This window comes from Ptychodera flava, chromosome 15 (genome assembly GCF_041260155.1).
Source record: "Ptychodera flava strain L36383 chromosome 15, AS_Pfla_20210202, whole genome shotgun sequence".
Classification (NCBI taxonomy): Eukaryota; Metazoa; Hemichordata; class Enteropneusta; family Ptychoderidae; genus Ptychodera; species Ptychodera flava.
This window is the reverse complement of record NC_091942.1, coordinates 41,424,131-41,445,482: the sequence shown is the minus strand read 5'-3', so window position 1 is coordinate 41,445,482 and position 21,352 is coordinate 41,424,131. Positions and strand designations below refer to the sequence as shown.

The 21,352-nt window shown below is 43.2% G+C and overlaps 1 protein-coding gene across 2 annotated transcripts in view; it reads right to left on the bottom strand.

The window, feature by feature from the left end:
• Positions 1–965: 965 nt before the first annotated feature.
• LOC139152194 (uncharacterized) overlaps positions 966–21,352 on the bottom strand; it is a 460,524-nt gene continuing 440,137 nt past the window's right edge. Inside the window, exons 2-3 of one of the 2 annotated variants that reach the window (XM_070725331.1) lie at positions 6,895–6,978; positions 966–3,350 (exon numbers count right to left, since the gene is read on the bottom strand). In XM_070725331.1, the coding sequence (XP_070581432.1) occupies positions 2,245–3,350; positions 6,895–6,901 (1,113 nt within the window). In that variant the 5' untranslated portion in view covers positions 6,902–6,978 and the 3' untranslated portion in view covers positions 966–2,244. Of the gene's footprint in view, positions 3,351–3,619; positions 4,623–6,894; positions 6,979–21,352 lie in introns of those variants that run through there. The other variant, XM_070725330.1, reaches the window with a different exon arrangement.

The window sequence follows — 21,352 nt, the reverse complement described above, 5'->3', positions numbered from 1 at the left end:
TTGTTTTACCTATGTCGCGCGCCGGGGGGGTCACCCTGTTTTCAAAATTTGGAATGGGGGGGTCACCCTGTTTTCAAAATTTGGAATAGGGGGGTTCAGCCACTTTTTGACGTCGGCAAAAAATAATCCACCGCCCCCCCAGGCCGAAGAAACTGACCAGTCCCTTAGTAACCATAAGAAGATCAATACTTAAAATACTCAAACATGAAAAGGGAAGAACAGTTGATGCACAGCAAAAAAAAATACGAAAAAGTACATGTAATAGTGTTCAGCAAAGGTAATTTTATTTATGAATTTGTAAGCACACACCGCTACACAGGATATGGTGTTAAAAGAATTTAATAAGCGACAGTGGACAAATACAAAGCAGTGATAACCTAACTACGGAAAAATACAGTGTCAAGCAAACTACGAAAGTAAAAATCTAGGCAAAAACCATTTCAAAACTAAGCACAAATAACTCAAAGATTGGGTGAGGGGTCTCCGCCAGTCTGCTTCCTGGGCAAAGGTTTGGGTTGCAAAGTTGTGTTTGCAGACCTTTGGGAAAGCCGAAAGTGAAAGTGGTTCCACCGGGCCGGTGAGATCACCTTCTTGAGTGGGGGTACATGCAATGGATGGCCCATGGTGGGAAGCAGACTAGTGGAACCAAGGAGGAGATGGGGTTGGTGGCGGGATAGCTTGGCAGACAGCCTGATGGCCTAGAATGAATGAACTTGGACAAGAAGCTTGCAGCAAGGATTAGGTCAAGTGCCGTGCGCAAGAAAGATGGTAGCTAGATAGCAGATGCTAAGTGTCTACATCAGCAGATGAGTAGAAAGATAACAGTATAAGATGTCTACGTCAGCAATGCAAAGTGACTTCAGGACATGTTGTTCTGCAGGCAGCCTAGCTCCGTGGACTTACAAACTGGATTTGTGTTAACACACAATTCCTTATTTTGTAAGCACACACCGCTACACAGGATATGGTGTTAAAAGAATTTAATAAGCGACAGTGGACAAATACAAAGCAGTGATAACCTAACTACGGAAAAATACAATGTCAAGCAAAACTACGAAAGTAAAATCTAGGCAAAAACCATTTCAAAACTAAGCACAAAATAACTCAAAGATTGGGTGAGGGGTCTCCGCCAGTCTGCTTCCTGGGCAAAGGTTTGGGTTGCAAAGTTGTGTTTGCAGACCTTTGGGAAAGCCGAAAGTGAAAGTGGTTCCACCGGGCCGGTGGAGATCACCTTCTTGAGTGGGGGTACATGCAATGGATGGCCCAAGCGGAGGACAGTCAAACAGACTGGACGGAGAGACCCCCATGAAAGAGTATGTGTGAGTGTATGTTTGTAGGAAGTATGGGTAGTGACGCTCGAAACCAAGTTGACTCGCTTGGTTGGAGATGAAAGTATGGGACTCGCGGCCCAAGGGGCAACAGCACGGCTCGGGGGGAGTTGTGGGCTCACGGCCCGAGGGGCTGCAGCACGGCTCGGGGGGAGTGGTGATCTGGGGTGACAGGTGCCCCTGTGCGGCCCCAGCATGAGGGTGCAGTGATGTTTGGTGCTTGTGCAATGGGGGGTGACGCTCGAGACCAAGTTGACTCGCTTGGTTCGAGATGAGAGTATGGGATAAGAGCCCCGAGGGGCGGCAGCACGGATCGGGGGGGAGCTATGGGCTCCCGGCCCGAGGAGCTGCAGCTGGGGTGACAGGTGCCCCTGTGCGGCCCCAGCATGAGGGGTGCAATGGCGGCTGGTGCGTGTGTAATGTAAGTATGTGATACGAGCCCCTAGGGGCGGCAGCACGGATCAGGGGGGAGCTATGGGCTCCCGGCCCGAGGAGCTGCAGCTGGGGTGACAGGTGCCCCTGTGCGGCCCCAGCATGAGGGGTGCAATGGCGGCTGGTGCGTGTGTAATGTAAGTATGTGATACGAGCCCCTAGGGGCGGCAGCACGGATCAGGGGGGAGCTATGGGCTCCCGGCCCGAGGAGCTGCAGCTGGGGTGACAGGTGCCCCTGTGCGGCCCCAGCATGAGGGGTGAAATGTGGGTGAAGCTCAATGGACTCCGGTCCCGAGGGGCTGGCAGCATGGCTCGGGGGGAGCAATGATCTGGGGGGACAGGTGCCCCTGTGCGGCCCCAGCATGAAGTGGTGATGTGGGTGGCAGGTGGCCCTGCATGGGGTGAAGGTTGCAGGTGGCCCTGCGCGGTCCCGACAGGTCCGAAATGTGGTGTACGTGCGAAACCAAACAAAAAAAAAAAGTTGCTACCGAGTGGCTAATGTCTCTACAAAAGGCCCTATGGCATAGTCATTGATTGAGATGCGTGACGCAGAAGGCTTCTGGTGTCCGAATATAAGTACGGTAACAGTCACTGGACCACCTGCCAAGAGTTTGAATAAGGTGGTCTGGAAGGTGGGCGTGTGCGGCTGTGGTGGCTGCCCCAATGCGAAATGAATGTCCAGCGTACAGGTGGGCTGGAAGCCAAGGCGCGAAAGTAAGGAACGGAGCAGCGTAGTGAATGTCTCGCGGTTTAGCGGTACTCTTTCTGGAAGGATGAAGAGGGGTTCCTGAGGCGAAGAACACATTTGTCGGCGGACTCTGAGGAAACGATGGATTGTTGTGACTGGGCATATCGTTGACTTGGTGGCGAATAGACGAAGCTTAAAGCCACGGCGCATTTGATCTGTCTTGGATGCCTTAATGTTCACGGAAAGAGCATCCGGATAGCCCTGAGTGTCGGTTTGGACGTTGAGGTCGCGAACACACAGGTTATATGCAGGGTTAAAGGAGCGTCCAGAGCAGGTGAATTCGCTGCAGCGGAGAAAACCAAAGAAGGCTAAGACGAACGCAGATTCCAGCAGGAGGTCTAGATATGATCCATACACGGTCGAGCGGAGCAGCGAGCACAGTTGTCGCAGGATATCAAATGTTATGGGTAGCCGGGGGCGTGAAGATGGTCCTTGCAGCCGTTGAATTCCCCGTAAGGTGTACTGGAGACGAAGGTGTGGTTGGTTGTTAGGTGAGGTGAGTGGGTTTGGCAGACCCGCCATTATGTAGTGATGACGGATGCCGGCGAGATAAACCTTGATGGTGGAGTACTTGAGGTGAAGGTGGGTTGCACAGTGGACGACGAAGTAGATTAGAAGGTCTTCGGAGATGGGTGGATAATGAGACATCTGTACGTGAGTGCCGTACCTTGCGGAGAATTGTACCCACGAGCGAACTCCGGTTGCATATGATTCAATTGTCCGGGTGCCCAGTGCAGCTTGCTTGAAGGTGGCGGCCGCCCTATTCAGTTGAACATTATGTTGGAGGGTAGTTGGCAGGGTGTCGCATTGGCCAAGGGAGCTGCTTGGCGGAAGCGTGTCATCTGAAAACGAGAAAGAGAATCAGCAATTAAGTTATGTTTGCCTGGTATGTGGTCGGCATGGAACATGAAATTATGGGAGGCAGCGCAAAGCACGAGGGTGCGCATCAGTTTCATGATTGATGGTGACTTGGAACGGCCTTTATTGAGAATATGGACCGTGGCCATGTTGTCGCAGTTGAACACCAAGCGTTTTCGGGTCCATGATTGGCCCCAAATTAGAGCTGCGATGACGGTTGGGTAGAGTTCCTGAAAAGCAATGGAGAGCTCACGGTTGGCGTCAAGCTTGAGATGGGGGGGGCCAGCGTGCATTAAACCATTGCCCTTGGAAATACCGCCAAAACCAATACCACTGGCATCTGTAAAAAGCTGTATTGCTGAGGCCCTTGTAGCGTGGAAGTCGAGGAACATTGATACTCCGTTCCAGCTGGAGAGAAAGCGGTGCCACATCCGAAGGTCAAGTCTGCTCTCGGCGGTCAAATGGATGCGGTAGTGGAGTTTCCGTGATCCTTTTGAGATTTCGATTAGGCGTGATATGAAAGTTCGCCCCGGTATAATGACACGGCATGCAAAGTTGAGGTGCCCTAGGAGGCTTAGCAGTTCTCGTTTTGTACACGTGGGGCGAGATAAGAAGGACTGGATGAGGGCGGCTATTCTAGACAGTTTATCGTGAGGGAGCCGCGCTTCCATCTTCACTGTGTCAAGCTCTATTCCAAGGTATTCTAGTATAGTAACGGGGCCGACGGTCTTGTGTGGTGCGATGGGTACAGAGAGTCTCCTGAAGATGTGGGTAATTAAGGCCATAGTGCGGTCCGCATCGAATGATGGTTTGTCAACTGTTAGGAAATCATCTAGCAGGTGGAAAATTATCTCGATACCGTAATTTTCTTGAGCAATCCAGCAGATGGCCTTGGAAAGCTGATCGAAGATCTTAGGGCTGGAGCGTGACCCGAAGGGCAGTCGGGTGAAGAAATAGAAATGTTTCTTCCAGTGGATGCCATAAAGTGCCATAGCGAGGGGTGAATAGGGATGAGCTTGAAAGCATCGACAATGTCAGTCTTGCACAGCCATGCTCCTCGGCCCGCCCTTTGGATGGCTGCAATGGCGTCGTCTATCTTTACGTAGGAGAGCGAAAATTCCTGTTTGTCGATGAAGTCATTGACGCTGGGTGTGTCTTCATTGTTGTGAGGAGATGACAAATCGACGATTAGGCGTTTTTTGGCTGAGTATTTCTTTTCTGCGATGCCTAGCGGGCTACAGCGATAAATGGCGTATGGTGGTGTGGTGAAAGGGCCGATAAGATAGCCCTTTTGCAGTTCGGAGTTAATTTGGTGCGACACAAAATCCGGATCTTGTCGGGCTGAGAGAAGGTTGCGACAGATGAGCGATGAGGAAAGTTGACAGCGTAGGCCTGTGTTAAATCCTTCAGAAAGTCCTGTAAGCAGGTACTTGACGAATCCTTTGTCGGGGTGATTTGAAAGTTCGGAGGCAAGGGTGCCAATATTAATTGGTGTTGATGGTGCACAAGTGTCAGCGTTAAATGTGGATGGCGTATCGTGCAGTCAGGCTCTGTTAGCTTGGTCTTTAGGTCGACATTTTCCTTGAGCTGATGAGTGATCGGATGAGTAGCATACCAAACACACGTGGGAAAAACCACAGTTACTTCGTTTGCAACCAGGCTGGGAGTTGAAGTTATTGCAGATTTCCTTGCCCTGGTAGGTGACGCGTCTTCTCCCGCTTTTATCGACGGTCGATGAAGGCGATTGGAACCTTAAGGGATTGTTGTTTGGTCTCTTACTCTCAAGGTACGGGCAGACTTCGGTGGTATGCACTGCACTATTGCAGACGTTGCAAAGGTTGGCCTTGAGACCGGAGAATGTCGAGGTGTAGATGAGCGAATCGCGAACTCCCCAGTCTACTTTGATGCCATGATTTAACAGGAGTGCGGCCGCCTTGGCGGAAAAGTCGCGGTGGTAATCGTAGAAGGCGAAACCGCTGAAACGTTTTGACATGCCAACGATGTCCGTGACGTATGCATCAAGTTCTGTTCGACGATTAGGGAATGCCTCACACATGACGTTTTTATAGACGGTGAAAGCTTGAATGAATTCAGTAATGGTGAGAGGTCTATTTACTCTGCCGTCCTGGAGAGGTTTCAGAGACAGGGCTTCGTTGCCGATGATGATATGTCGTTCGCCATCGTGGTAATTGTAGCCGGGTATGAGTAAGCAGGCAAGATTGATATCCTTACCTGAAAGAATATCGCGGCGAATAGCAGGTGAAACCAGTTCGACGTTTGGCAGTCTTTCGGATGGTATACCGCGGCCCTGGAGGAGGTTGTTGGGAGAAAAGTTCGAGGCAAGCGCGACCGTGTTTACCCCTGGGTTGGTCGCTTGAACGGGCGGATCATGAGCTGCCTGGGCGCCGCCATCTTGGTTCTGCTGGGGGCTGTTGTTGTTGCCGGAAGTGAAGGCTTCTCCCCGCAGGTCGGTGAGAGGGCGTTGTTGCAGTAGATTTGCTATGTTGGCCATGTTGGCGGCCATGTTGGCCATCGAAGTCTGCAGGGCGGAAAACATTTCCATCGTCACGACTCCCGATTGAGGTGGTACTTGATTTGTTGATACCAGAGTTTCGCTTTGCGGTATGGTAACGGCAGCTGATTGAGGTTGTGGTAGACCGTGGGCAGCCGTCGCTACGGTGGCTGGAGCAGTTGGAGCGGTCTGACTTGTTCGGCAGCGGGGAGGTCAGGAGTGGACGACGCCCCTTGCGTCCCTGATCGTGCACGGGTCACTGGACGAACGTACGGCGTTACGCGCGGCGTAGACTTCTTGGTTCGTTTTCGAGGAGGCATTGTCGGCGCTGTGGTCCGGTAGATACGGGAATAAAGGGGACCGGAGTGACTTGAAACGAGCAGCAGGGAGTGTTGTAATAGCTTGGCAGACAGCCTGATGGCCTAGAATGAATGAACTTGGACAAGAAGCTTGCAGCAAGGATTAGGTCAAGTGCCGTGCGCAAGAAAGATGGTAGCTAGATAGCAGATGCTAAGTGTCTACGTCAGCAGATGAGTAGAAAGATAACCAGTATAAGATGTCTACGTCAGCAATGCAAAGTGACTTCAGGACATGTTGTTCTGCAGGCAGCCTAGCTCCGTGGACTTACAAACTGGATTTGTGTTAACACACAATTCCTTATATAGATATGGAATGTAGTTAGAGCTAAACACTATCTATTCTGGCAGAGTGGTGGCTAATTTGCATGAAATATATGTAATTGTTACGGTAATGAGTTCTTGTTGTTTACCAAAAATTAAAGAGTTGTGACCACAACTCTAATTGCTGTGGCAAAAACACTGCAGGCAACAACTTACAGTACTGATACCTGTCATAACAGTTAATGTTCTCATGAATGTATCAGCTTAAAATTGACACAAACAAATGATAGTGATTTGAGCAATCAGAGCACAGAAAAGGCATGGTGTACCTGTTTGTCTCCAATCACAGCAACAAAGGCCAATTGGGTGTCAATAATAAGCCTCAACTTGACTTACCTGCCATTATCAAATTACTGTAACTCCATTAGGGGGTTTTCAGACTCATTTACTCCATACTTTGTTCTTAAATGCTTCCTTTCTCTTTTTTTGAGGGGGAAAAAAAGAAATTGTTTCCATGTATATAGTGTACTGTCTTTAGGGTTGTAAACAGTATTGCCAGTATTACACATCATGTGTTATTCAGTTACTGTGATTGGCTGAGTTTCACTCACATGATACAGATCAACGAGTCATCGTTGATGACACAGTCCCCACTTGTTAATGGGTACTTTGATTACAGGTCCTCAGAGAGGATAGAGTCCTCTTCATTAGGTCTGTGATAAAAATACTTTTGAATGAATTCGCTTGATACATGTCTGAGTTGTAGTTCAGGGCATGAAAAAAATCGTAATTAAATGGCCACACGGTGGCCATATTGGATCGTATCACAAAACAAATAAATGTGCATATGTATGACATAGGTCAATGTCCTTGTAGCAAATTTGATTAAAATTGGTTGAGATATGCCTGAGTTATGGCTTGAACATGAAAAAATTATAACAAAATGGCCGCACAGCAGCCATATTGGATCGTATCACAAAACAAATTAATGTGCATATGTATGACATTGGTCAATCTCCTTGTACCAACTTTGAATAAATTCCCTTGATACATGTCTGAGTTATAGTTCTGGACATGAAAAAATGTCATAAAATGGCCACACGGCGGCCATATTGGATCGTATCACAAAACAAATCAATGTGCATGTGCATGACATAGGTCAATGTACTTGTACCAAGTTTGAATAAAATTGGTTGAGTTACGCCTGAGTTATGGCTCTGTACATGAAAAAATCGTAACAAAATGGCCGCACAGCGGCCATATTGGATCATATCACAAAACAAATTGATATGCATAGCTATGACATTGGTCAATGTCCTTGTACCAACTTTAAATAAAATCTTTTGAAACATGCCTGAGTTATGGCTCTATATATGAAAAAAACGTAACAAAATGGCCGCACGGTGGCCATATTGGATCGTATCATAAAACAAATTGACGTGCATATCTATGACATTGGTCAATGTCCTTGTACCAACTTTAAATAAAATCTGTTGAAACATGCTTGAGATGTGGCTCTGTACATGAAAAAATCGTAATAAAATGGCCGCCTGGCAGCCATATTGGATCGTATCACAAAACAAATTGACTTGCATATGTATGACATATGAAGTAATCCTTGTACCAAGTTTGAATGAAATCGCTCCAGGCATCTTTGAGATATCTGCGTGAACGGACGGACGGACGCATGGACGGACGCACGCACGCACGCACACACACGCACGGACATGACCAAACCTATAAGTCCCCCCCAGACGGTGTCCTTGGGGACTAAAAAGTGATAGAACAGGCTTAGGTGATATAGCCATATAGCATGCACTGATATTGCCTGCTAATACATTCTGGAATACCGCGTCATTTCTACACATATCACATCATCACATACATTCGCTTGGTATTTTCTGTATAGCAATGACTTTTCATAAAGTATAAGAAATTATCTTGAATTGAAACGACAACATTAAGTACATTATACAAGAATTCTTCAATAATTTGTTAGTTTCAATGTCTTTTACCCATAGAGACTTACGAATGTCCAGTAACAGAAAATGGAGTTTCTGTGTTAGGATTTGAAACCTGCATTACATCAAGAAGGCTCAGTAAACCAAAAAAAAGAGTAAAATTACAAACCTGTTTTTTTATACCAATTATGAATCTTAGAAATGTTAAACCATTTAATGAATGTAAAGTTAGAACCACGATTGTCACAGACAATATGTACGATGTCTTCGTTAAAGATATTAATTTAAGTTGACCTTCAATTTCATGTGACATTGCAATCGAGCAATAAATGGAATGTTTCACGTCTCGATCAATACTTGAATACTTTGGAAGTAAAGTTTCAAAAACAAAAGTGTTTGTTTGGTATAATAAAATTAATGACACATGCTAGCACGGGCAAGATCACGATTTGTTGCCCATCTGAGGGTTGGTGTTCATGATGATAGTAATTATGATGCCTAAGGCGAAATCTTACCCTCAGGTGCTGCGAACTGGTGAATTTCATTAATTTCACAAAATCATCACAAAACATGTTTTGAGGGCTGATAAATATATTTTACTTATTTTTGACCTTTACCTTAAATTTGGAGGGGAAGCTAGAGCTGTTCGTAACTGGCCCCCCCCCCACTGGCATACATGGAAAATGTACCCTCCTACTGAATTTTGATGCCCACTGCCCTCAAGTATCTATGGCCTGCCCCTCCCCACTCCCCACAATTCAAGCTCCCCACTGCCCTCTCCCCAGTACTGAAATTCCTAGACACCACAACAACCCACATCAACACAAAACCATGCCATCAACTAAAAGTATATCTTAGAACATAGCTCCCCTCTAGGTGATTAACCATCATCTTCAACCACGACTTTCCCCTCCCTTTACGTATTTTTCGGTACTCACTGTCAAAAAACTTTCTCCCCACACACTGAAAATAACAAAATTTCTTCCCCGCCCACAGTAAATATAGATTTTTGCTCCCAAGTGTTGATCTGAAAAACTGCACACTAACACATTTTTGCATGAACTGCCTAGTTGGCGGCACCTGTACCCCTCCCAGGGGTCTCATTAAGTTTTGAAGTAGGGGGCTAGAATGGAAATTTAGGCGGCTTGCAGCTGCCATGACCACAAAGCGGTTGTCGTCGGGGGAGGGTCTGGGAGCGAGTGTTCCCTCTCCCAGCCGAAGGCCGGAAACCCTGAAAAATGAGCTAAAATTTACTTTTTACAGTACAGCTTACAGTCACTTGAATTTCTAGTATTTTCAGGAGAAATGTCAGCAGTGTTCCAGGGCAATTTGTGTTCATATCATAAAAGCCATTTTCCTGGGAGATTAGGCCTAAATATGATAATTTATAATTAAAAATGATAAAATGTGGTAATGTTGACGATAATTTGAACACAGAAAACAAGTCTTTAGAGCCTCTATGCTTTTTCGAGGTAAACTATAATGATTCACTATTATTAATGATATAAATTTGATATGCAGATGATATTATACAGTGTTACATCTAGACAGGGGGATAGGGGATTCCCCTCTGTTGAAATGTTGGCACCCCAAATTAATTTGTCAAGGACACTCCCCCCCCCCCCCCCCCCTTCCATGAAATGGTGCCAGTCACACCTTAGAGGTACAAGTAGAACACATGAACTGGTGAAATGCCCCAGAAATTTTCTGGAAAAGGGGGAAAATCCCCCTTGTTGATGCCATCCTGGATGAAACACTCATAATGTTATGCTTAAAATTAAGAACCCTGATGTTTGGTATGGAAATCTGTAGATGAAGAACTTTGATACCACTAGAGAGGTAAAAGGATAACTTATATAACGAATAATGATAAAAAATGACAATCATTACCATATTTCGCAAATAGAATCAAAGATCCTCAAGGTTGTTTGACTACATGGGTATGCAAAGTAAGAACCTTGGTACAGGATGTGAAAATTGTACGTTCAGAAGCGCACATTTGGATTTAACTTGACGATCGCTTTTGAAGTGAATTTAGAGGTCTGATCGTATTGTAACCACTCTGGGCGATGTTCTTATTGGCGTCGATAGACCAAAGAGCAGTACATATCATACGTTCAGCTGGTTAAACTCCTTCATAATTACGCCTACCGCAGTGCAACGCACATCGGCTTACTAAAATTCCAACTGTAATCGGAAAGTTTTTCGTGAGAAAAAATCAGGTCATTGGCTTCGAAAACAGTTTTAATCCACGTAATTATCCTTCTCTTGTTTCTTGGTCCACTTCAAAACCGAGGATCGTACAGCGAAGCTTGACCTTGCGATCGCTTTCGTCTTCCTTTGTTCATCGACCATTTTGAGTTGAGCTAACGACGGCCGACAGGTGTAGTATGCACGTTTTCATTAGCGTATATAAAGGTCACCAAATAAGAATCAGCAATTCAGGTAGCCAATAGAATCGTCAATTGCAATTCCAATTTTTATTGAGGCAGAACACGCAAGATCGTGCTGCATCGTAGTACAAGGTGATCGTAGTAGTCGCTCGTCTTCTAAATTTTGTTTCACATAAAAGCCATTGAAGAGTTTGATTACACAGCTTGTGAAACTTGTCCGTATCATTTTAGAAGGTAAAAAATATTTTAGCTCTGAAAGAGTTCAATTTTCCAAAAAAGTAGCCGGCGAAATCGTGAGAGTAACCGGTCAATTTCGCTGGCTGCCGGCTCTTAATGAAACCCCTGCCTCCTAGAGTGTGTTATTATTTAAACGACCATTGGCTTCTAAATTGGCAGCCTATCTCCACTGCCATGAGGCAAACATGTACCAATTTCAAAATATCCTTAGTTTTCCAAGAGTTTTCTTTGGATAAGACCCATTAGAGACTGAAAAAGTGTATAACGCTGCCATAAGTGTCAAAGTAAAGTGGCATGTAAATTCAAAGGTTTTAGATTTCCCGCCATTTTCAAAAACTAATCATATGACAGAGAAAACACAGATTACAAAAATAACATGTTGGCCATCCTGTGTTGTGCATTCAAGTAAATTGCATCATGCTTGTTTCTGGTATGATCACGATGTGTATGTGCAGGAAATACTGTTTATTGTATTATCCCGTGAGGGCGCCATTTTATGGGTGCGGCACCCTTTTATTATATAAGCCTGTTAACACGTGTAGGCATGGTCTAAATCAGCGAGCAGTGATACTTCAATACACGTCCTTCAGTTAGCACATTTACACAAACCAACTTTGGTTAGAAAATAAAAACATCAAAATAATGCATAAAATTAGCAGCTATTGGGGCTTTAATCAGAGTTAATTCTAGGACGCACCATTGCGCAATTCGCGCAATAAATTCTCTAATGGCCCTCATTTCTACGTTCGATGCGCCACTAAGGGCGCAACATTCTATGAATGGGTCGATGACGCAGAGCTCATGTAGTTCATACATTCGCGTAGCTCCCCGAAGGTCATTTCCTCAGTCATAGTGTGAAATATAAAACCCATCGACCTTTGCAATTAAATACCCAGTGCAGCATACATAATGGTGCATAGGAAGCTGGGTAGAAAGGACTGATGTAGGGGCAACAGTGTATTTGAGCCGTATGCATGTGGCATGGCCAATAAATGTAAACAACGGCACTGGCCGCTGCGTAATGGTCAAAACTAGTCGACACTCGGATTTTTAACGCCAGTATAGTTGATGAACCCTGGGGATGATTGGGGGATCCCTTAAATTGAAGCGTTTGCAACGTCTACCGTCCATACAAACAAAATGTTGAACACTGCAAGGAAAGTATCCATGCTTGGCCGGCCAGATGATCGTTTTGAAGAGCAACACATTTTAGGTCAGACATATCTCGTTTTCTAGAGTAGCCAGGTCTATGCATAGAACAACACCGCTGTGTAAAACCCTTTGGTCAGAACCAATGATCGTAAATTTGCTAATACATACAAGTTATGTTTAAAAGTTGATGTATAGATCACTTTATTTAGGTCGTACGGGTTACACTCTCGGGCTGTATCGGTAGTGTATGAGTATAATTGTCGATGCGTGCAAATCAAGGGCCACTCTCTGAGAAATCCTACCGGTGCGCTAAGCTTTGATCATGATCGTTTCCACAGTCAAAATCACAGTCCCTAGCAATTTGTTGTTAAAGTCAAACATATCAATAATTCATCACATAAGTTACATAAATTGAATCAAACCAAACGGTTAGTTTGCTGTTGCCATTGTTGGGCCTGTTGCATACATACTGGGGACAACTTTGCAGAAAGCTTGGTTGGTTACGGGGACCCAATCTCTAGTATTCTCCTTTTCTTGACTTGATAGACTATACTATTTTCTGCAGAAAATTCAGGGTTTTTACATGTGTGATGATGATGTCCTCGATTTTCTAAAATGGCCCCTTGGGACAGGAGTTGGGGCCCACACTGGCCCCTTGTTTTACATCCTAGAATGAACACTGCTTAATGACACAGTATGGTGAAATAGTTTATAAAACTCACCTTTCAACACCTGCTGCTTCTATCTGACTTACACAGGTTGTGGTATAGGTTTTAGTTCGTGCCATTCCTAGTTCACATGGATCTTACCTAGAAACCTAATGAAGAGGCAAAATGCAAATGTCTCAGAACTCCATGAAATCAAATATGGCCACTACACAGATAGACATCCAGTATAACAACAAAAAACATTTTTGCATTTATAAACTGGTGAGCATAAAAACAAAATATTTAGCATGATAAATTAATGGGTAAGATAACATAAAATATATTTTTGTTTCAAATTAAAATATTTCAAAATTACCAAGAAAAATGCAGAGGTAATGCCTTCGATAAGAAATCAGATTTTGGGTTTAGCATATGGATGGACATTGGAGAATAACCCTTACCGAAAATTATTTCTACTGCAAATTTGCCGTAAATTTGCTGCAAATCTGCAGCAAGCATATAGCTCGCAGGAAGGAGTTGCAGAAGTTTGCAGCTAGCTGTGACCCTCCTGCAAACCCTTAAGTCAGTTTGCAGCAAATTTGCGGTAAACGACTATGTTGCTGCAAATTTGCGGCAAACCAGGTTATTGCTGCAAATATGCAGCAACACATGATTGACATATTGCCCATTGTTTCATTACCAGGGAGTACACGCTACACACTGTGTACCGTTGCACTTTGTGACCAGTTATATGTAAGCAACACAAAATTGATCTTTCATTTATATTTTATGTTCATTTATTTCATAACAGACAATCCACTTTTTAAATTATAATAACTGGTAATGCTAGATAATGGACAGCTTCAGTTAAGCTGGTGAAAGCATTGCATGGATATAAGAGTGCATCTATAGTATATACTGTAGTGACATAATGTAATAAAAGTACCCTTTGACAATCCGGTTGGGTAAATTGTGGTTGGATCGAAAACTGAATTTTTAGGGAACAGGGACTTGTCTGTCTTGCAAGTTACACCCTGTATTTTCTGCGAATGATACCAAAATGCAAACAGTTTCGAACGAAATGTGCGTCTGATGATGGTCTGTAAGGACACGTTGTAGACTTTTGTTACTGCAAATCTGTACCTAATGTTTGGTTTAAGCAAGGACCCACTACTACCTCCAAACGGAGTAGTGGCTATGCTCCAAGCTATATATCCCATCAATATTAGTATACGGTACGTACAAAGCACTGCAGCTTACAGTCTGTGTCCCGTCGAAACATCTCGCCTTCTAATAACATGGGTCGAGGTAAAAGGGTTTTGTCCATGTTTTCAGCGTTAGAGTTATATTGCCGAGCACAAATTTGAGGTTTAGGATTACACTCCATCCCGAGTCGCTGTACGAAAATTCAATGCGCTACTTTACCAACGTCCAACACGTCCTGTGTATCAGCTGCGCAAGCAGCCAACATGTTTTACACTCTCCCATGTCTCCGGTCACGGTTCATCAAGGTCAGTTCGCGCATTGATATTGATTCTTCGTGCTGAAAGAATTTTTACTCTCTTTTTAGTCTTTCTATGATAAAAATAACCATTTTCATTAAACTAATAAATTGAATGCTATATTAAGTATGAAATATAACGGATTGGTGCAGATGTAGAGTCAATTCCAGAGTTTAAAAACGGGACTACACTATCAATCGCGTAATGATTTATAGATCGCACTTCTGTTATCGTCATGAGGCTTGATCGGCGCGAAGTTAGATTTTAGTATCAGTGTTACCGCGTCAGTTCACTCAGTGAGTGGTAAACCTCCTATACCTTCATGCAGGACGATTTTTTGAACTTTTACTCGATCTTGCTTCCAAATTTCATGATCTTGAGCTGCTTTTCGAATAATAATGATGATAACATGTAGAACTGAATAGAGAGAGGAATTTCATGTCCATAGTTCGAGTAAAACCAACTCCTCTGCTGCTAACTTCCCTTGTATACATTGCATTGAAACTCATACATTTGAATACCATTGCAGATGAACAAGTAATCATTGGCCAATTTATCACTTTTGATTTGATTACCTTTTTGAAGTTCAGTGAACTTGAGCTCCTCTCCTACCATTACTTGCCTGTCAGTGTTTTACAGTGTAACAAGTCATCTTTGATGACACAGTCCCCACTTGTTAATGGGTACTTTGATTGCAGGTCCTCAGAGAGGATAGAGTCTTCTTCATAAGGTCAGTGATAAAAATATTTCTGAATAAATTCGCTTGTTACATGTCTGAGCTGTAGTTCAGGACATGAAAAAATCATAATGAAATGGCCACATGGCGGCCTTATTGGATCGTATCACAAAACAAATCAATGTGCATATGTATGACATAGGTCAATGTCCTTGTACCAACTTTCAATATATCGGTTGAGATATGTCTGAGTTATGGCTCTGTACATGAAAAAATCGTAACAAAATGGCCGCACGGTGGCCATATTGGATCGTATCACAAAACAAATTGATGTGCATAGCTATGACATTGGTCAATGTCCTTGTACCAACTTTGAATAAAATCTGTTGAAACATGTCTGAGTTGTAGCTCTGTACATGAAAAATCGTAATAAAATTGCTGCCTAGCGGTCATATTGGATCGTATCACAAAACAAATTGACGTGCATATGTAAGACATAGGTCAATGTCCTTGTAACAAGTTTGAATACAATCAGTTGAGATATGCCTGAGTTATGGCTCTGTACATGAAAAAAATCAAAACAAAATGGCCGCCAGGCGGCCATATTGGATTGTATCACAAAACAAATTGGTGTGCATATCTATGTCATTGGTCAATGTCCTTGTACCAACTTTGAATAAAATCGGTTGAAACATGCCTGAGTAATGGCTATATACATGAAAAAATCGTAATAAAATGGCCACACGGCAGCCATATTGGATCGTATCACAAAACAAATCAACATGCATCTGTATGACATATGAAGTAATCCTTGTAACAAGTTTGAATGAAATCGCTCCAGGCATCCCTGAGATATCTGCGTGAACGGATGGACACACGTATGCACACACGCACGCACGGACCCACGTACGGAAATGACCAAACTTATAAGTCCCCCAGATGGTGTCCGTGGGGACTAAAACCATCTGCACAAAGTTTCATCAGATTTGGTACAGTTGTACCAGAAACAGCGCTCTAATCTCGAATTATGCAAATTAGACCTAATTATGCATGCCACACCAATATAAATGGACCTGCATATGTATGCCACAGTGTAGTATCCTTGTACCAAGTTTGAAAAGAATTGGCACAGGAATATCTCAGATATCTGCCTTCATGAGCCCCTGTGCATGGACACAGCATTAATATTAATTTCATCCTGGAATGCCTGTGGATCATACCTGGGGACCCTGTGGATGGATATCAAATACAGGAAAGAAAACGGCCGTCACACAGCCATTTATGATCGAATCATTACAAAAATTAGCGTGCATATATATGTGATAAGGATTAATATAGGTACCAACTTTCAATGCAATCGCGCCCGGCATCGCTGAGAAATTTACGTGAACGAACGCATAGTCGTAAAATATAGGAAACAAAATGGCCGCCATGCAGCCATTTTAGACCAGATCAAAACAAAAATTGATGTGCACATGTATAACATATAGAGTAATCTATGTACCAAGTTTGAATGGAATTGCTCTTAGCATCACTGAAAAATTTGCATGAACATACGCATCGACATCAAATACAGGAGACAAAATGGCTGCCAGATGGCGAAATTGAATCGGATCGTAAAACAAATCAACGTGCATATGTATGGCATAGGTGATAATCCTTGTACCAAGTTTGAATGAAATCGCTCCAGGTATCTCTGAGATATCTGCGTGAACGGACGGACGGACGCACGGACGGACGGACGCACGGACGCACGCACGGACGCACGCATGCACGCACGGACATGACCAAACCTATAAGTCCCCCGGACGGTGTCCGTGGGGACTAACAAACATGATGAGCAAAGTGTGTAAATCGTTCAAAATTTTTGTTTTTCCATGCATTTTCAATATGCAGTGCAAACCCAAAATTCAAAGGATTGTTTTCAGTTGTGTAATTAGATTATTTTATTTTTTGCATGTCATTTTTACCTCGCGTGCGCATGCGCGCAGCGAGGTTATGTCGCAGCGATGTCTGTCTGTGTGTCTGTCTGTCTGTCTGTTGGTCCATTTTCTCAAAAACGGCTGAACGTATTTCAGTCAAATTTGGTAGACATCTTCAGAATTCAAATGGCTAGAACTGAAAAGGTTTTGGTGGGCGTGGCTTGGATATTAATGAAGTTATGAAAGTTTTAATTTTTCTGTTACGCCGCGTATGACAAGTGAAAACAATCGACTGTTTTAGGGCGCTGTGAAATGTGCTTGTCCAGGTTGGCTACAGCTGGATAGCTCTGGTTTCAACCACGGTCCCTCCGTGTTTCAACCTCGTATTGAACATTAAAATATGATATTTTATTACTCATTCAACTCACTATTCAAGATAAAATATCGTTTAGCAAATTAGCTTCATCCTTGGTAATTGATTGTTTCCCTCGCTGCTCGATCGCCAGAAATGAGTACATACGTTCTTAGCCCTGCGTACGATGCTGTGTGTTCCGCTACAGCTATTAATAGCCCCGCTCACCACAGCCCTGCAAAGACCCGTACGTAGAGTTGGTGACTTCAAATCCATTTTTGGACTTGACGTAAAAGCCAAATTACTCCCGAAATTCAGCGTTCTTGGGCCCAAGTCGTATCCCTGCCTACCGCAGCTACTCGATCGCTTCCAAAAATGCCAGTCTTTTATTCTTTTTTCGTAAATAACCGTCGATGTCGGCAACTCTCTCGCTAGCCCTGCGTACGTACGCAGTGTACGCTGTGCATTCCCTGTGTGCGTTCCTAACACACAGCGTACACTGCGTACGTAATACGTTCTCTACCTAGCCTCATGGCATGGAAGTGCTGATGAATAATAACTTTGGGTCAAAGGTATTGAAGTGTCCAATCAGGTTCGTGCACAGAGTCCAAGGCCATGACCTACTTCATGTACTGCTGCACTGTTTTGATTTTGCTTCGCCAAGAAACGTATTCGTCATTGTCCATAGAAGTATGTTTGCTCTCCTTTGAGGTTGTTTGTGAAACAAATTCCGGGATAGGCCTTGGAATGCATACGATCGGCATCGCGGCAGTGCATGTAGCTAGCCGTACGAGTATGGCGAGAGTGTCCGGCTTTGGCTACGCCGCCTCCCACCTTAGGCGGCGTAGCCCCCGGCGTAGCCAAAGCCGGACACTGTCGCCATACTCGTAGGGCTATGCATGTAGCGTACCATGCTTGTGTAACTGCCGAGCTCAACGTGCATTCACGGTTGATACTCGTGTACAATCATGATGTGTTCAATTCTGATGAAGATTCATAAGTCTTAGTTTTGCAGTCTTTTTTCCGTACGATAATCCTGACAATACGTGTTACTGTTAGACGAGGTGGCCATTTTATGATAAGTTTCAATACTGCACAGCTACATAGCGTCACTATCGTGTGATCGAGGTACAGCGTTGTTGAACGGGATACAGAAACTCTGCAGAGGGAGAAACGATCGTTGACATGAACAGTCAATGTACTTCAGCACGTATCCGCAGATAGCGGATCGAGAAAATAACAGTCTGTGTCTTTTAAGTTGCTTTTCAAGATTGTATTAGCTACAGAACCAACAATGACAAATTTTTCATGAGATTTCCATGTTGGCATTGATGTTAAATCAGGAGCAGTAGGCTAGCTCCTGCCATGCTCCTGCGTACAATAGGTCTGCGTTTCCCGGCGGTACGGTGGTAGGCCGACGGCTTGTACCACACTGTCCACAGGACAGCACGTGGTAGAGGCCGTGTGCACAACCTGTACGCAGAGCTTCGAATACACTAGACAGAGTTCGTGTTTCCGTAAATAGGCATTGAACTTGACAATATAGGCAATAACCAGAATCATCGACCATCGCCTGACAAGTGCACCATAGTCAGCTGTACATGAGTTGCGTGGCGTGGTGAGCAGGTTCCCATGGGTATTTATTTTTTGAAACGCGTACTTCAAAGGTCACGAACTCATTTTGCTGCTACACGGCGCGGCACAGATGATTGTATCGTTTTTGGGCGCATTGAGATACTGTGAAGTAGGTCAACTCGTTCTACATGGCAATTATATGTGAAATATGCAGAATTTATACGCAAACGCGACCTCTGCCAGTTAAGAGCCTGCTCAGCCATTTGCACTTGCATCGACAGATATTGTTGGATCATAATTTTTCAAATGGTTTCTTTTTTTTTTTCATTGCGTAATACAGTGGGGATAATGTCAAATTTAGATAGATTGGATTAATTTCGGGAATAAAAACAATGTAATGTCATAAAAGCCAATACCCCAAGAAGTACTTTACAAAATGTGCACGCGAGGCAATTCAGTTCATATCTGGTATATCAGATGCCCTGAAAATATTTGCTGACATTGAGGGTGTTGCTGTCAGGAGTCCAGTGCACTCTTCAGAACTAGATCAAGAGAGTGTGGAAACTGGAGATTTTTCAGATGAGGCAGTTGCGGAAAGTGGAAATATGAATTTGGAAGAAAGAGTTCACTCTTTAGAAGTAGACGTAGACAGTGTTGAAGCTGGAGATTTTCCAATGAGGCAGTTGCCGGACAAAGTGAAAACACCGATGCAGCCGAAAGAGTCGAGGGGGAAGTCAAGAGAGTATCTTACAGCTGTGAGATATGTGACAAGGTCTACCAATCAACAAGCGACCTAGCGGCCGATATAGCTCCGCTGTGTTTATGTAGAGAATAACTATTTTTGACACATGTTGATGAAGAAGGTGGAAATCTTTGATAGCTCAATGCAGTTGCCAGAAAAAAGTGGCTAAAAGCTGCAAAAAACACAATTGAAGATTTCATCATACTTTGAATATATCACATCAGATCATCCCCCAAGAACATGTCGACCAAAGCTATCGGATGAGTAGTTTTTTGAGAATAAAATTTTCTGACCAAAAATGGCAACAATTGCCCCAAAAATAAAAATCGCAGATTTCATCATAATTTCAAAAGATCAAATTTAGTTCATCTATAGAAACCTGTATACCAAATTTCAAAGCTGTTAGACCAGTACTTTTTGAGAAACACATTTTTTGACCAAAATGGAAAAAATTGCCCCAAAAATACAAAATTGCAGATTTCATCATAATTTCAATAAATAAAATTTAGTTCATCTACAGAAACCTGTACAGAAACCTGTATACCAAATTTCAAAGCTATCAGATGAGTAGTTTTGGAAATACACATTTTTTGACCAAAAATGGCAAATATTGCCCCAAAAATATAAAATTACAGATTTAATCAGAAATTCAATGTATATTACTTAGCTCATCTGTAGAAACCTTTACACCAATTTTCAAAGCTATCAGACCAGTACTTTTTGAGAAACACATTTTTTGACCAAAAATTGCAAAAATCGCCCCAAAATTACAAAATTGCAATTTTCATCATAATTTCAATAAATATCATTAGGGTGATCTGTAGGAACCTGTATACCAAATTTCAAAGCTATCAGATGAGTAGTTTTGGAAATACACATTTTTTGACCAAAAATGGCAAAAATTGCCCAAAAAATACAAAAGTAGATATCTCATCAGAAATTCAATATGTATTACTTAGTTCATCAATATCTGATCTGTAGGAACCTGTATACCAAATTGCAAAGCTATCAGATGAGTAGTTTTGGAAATACACATTTTTTTACAAAAAATGGCAAAATTTGCCCAAAAAATACAAAATCACAGATCTCATCAGAAATTCAATATATATTACTAAGTTCATCAATACAAACCTGTACACCAAATTTCAAAACTATCAGTTGAGTAATTTATGAGAAATACATTTTTTGACCAAAAATGGCAAAAATTGCCTTAAAAATGCAAATTTGCATATTTCTGCACAATTTGAACAAATCTGACTGAAGTCACCCTAAGTAAACTGCGTATCAAATTTCAAAGCAATCGGACAAGCTGTTTCAGAGAAGAAGATTTTTTACTAAAAACACAAAAAAATGCCCCAAAAATGCAAATATGCAAATTTCACCACGATTTGAACAAACTTAAGTGAGGTCATCCCAAGTGAACTGCATATAAAATTTCAAAGCAATCGGACTTGCGGTTTCAGAGGAGAAGGCAATTGTTGACGGACGACGACGGACGACGACGGCGGAAAATCAACCTATTTGATAAGCTCTGCGTCGCTGACAGCGGAGCTAAAAACTGGCCTCAGGAAACATACTGGCAAGTTTCCTTTCAACTGCTTCTGTGGAAAGGGATTTTCTGAAAGGAGACATCTCAAAGAGCACAGTTGCAAACACAGTGGGAAAGGCATTAAAAAATGCAAGGTTTGTGGTTTT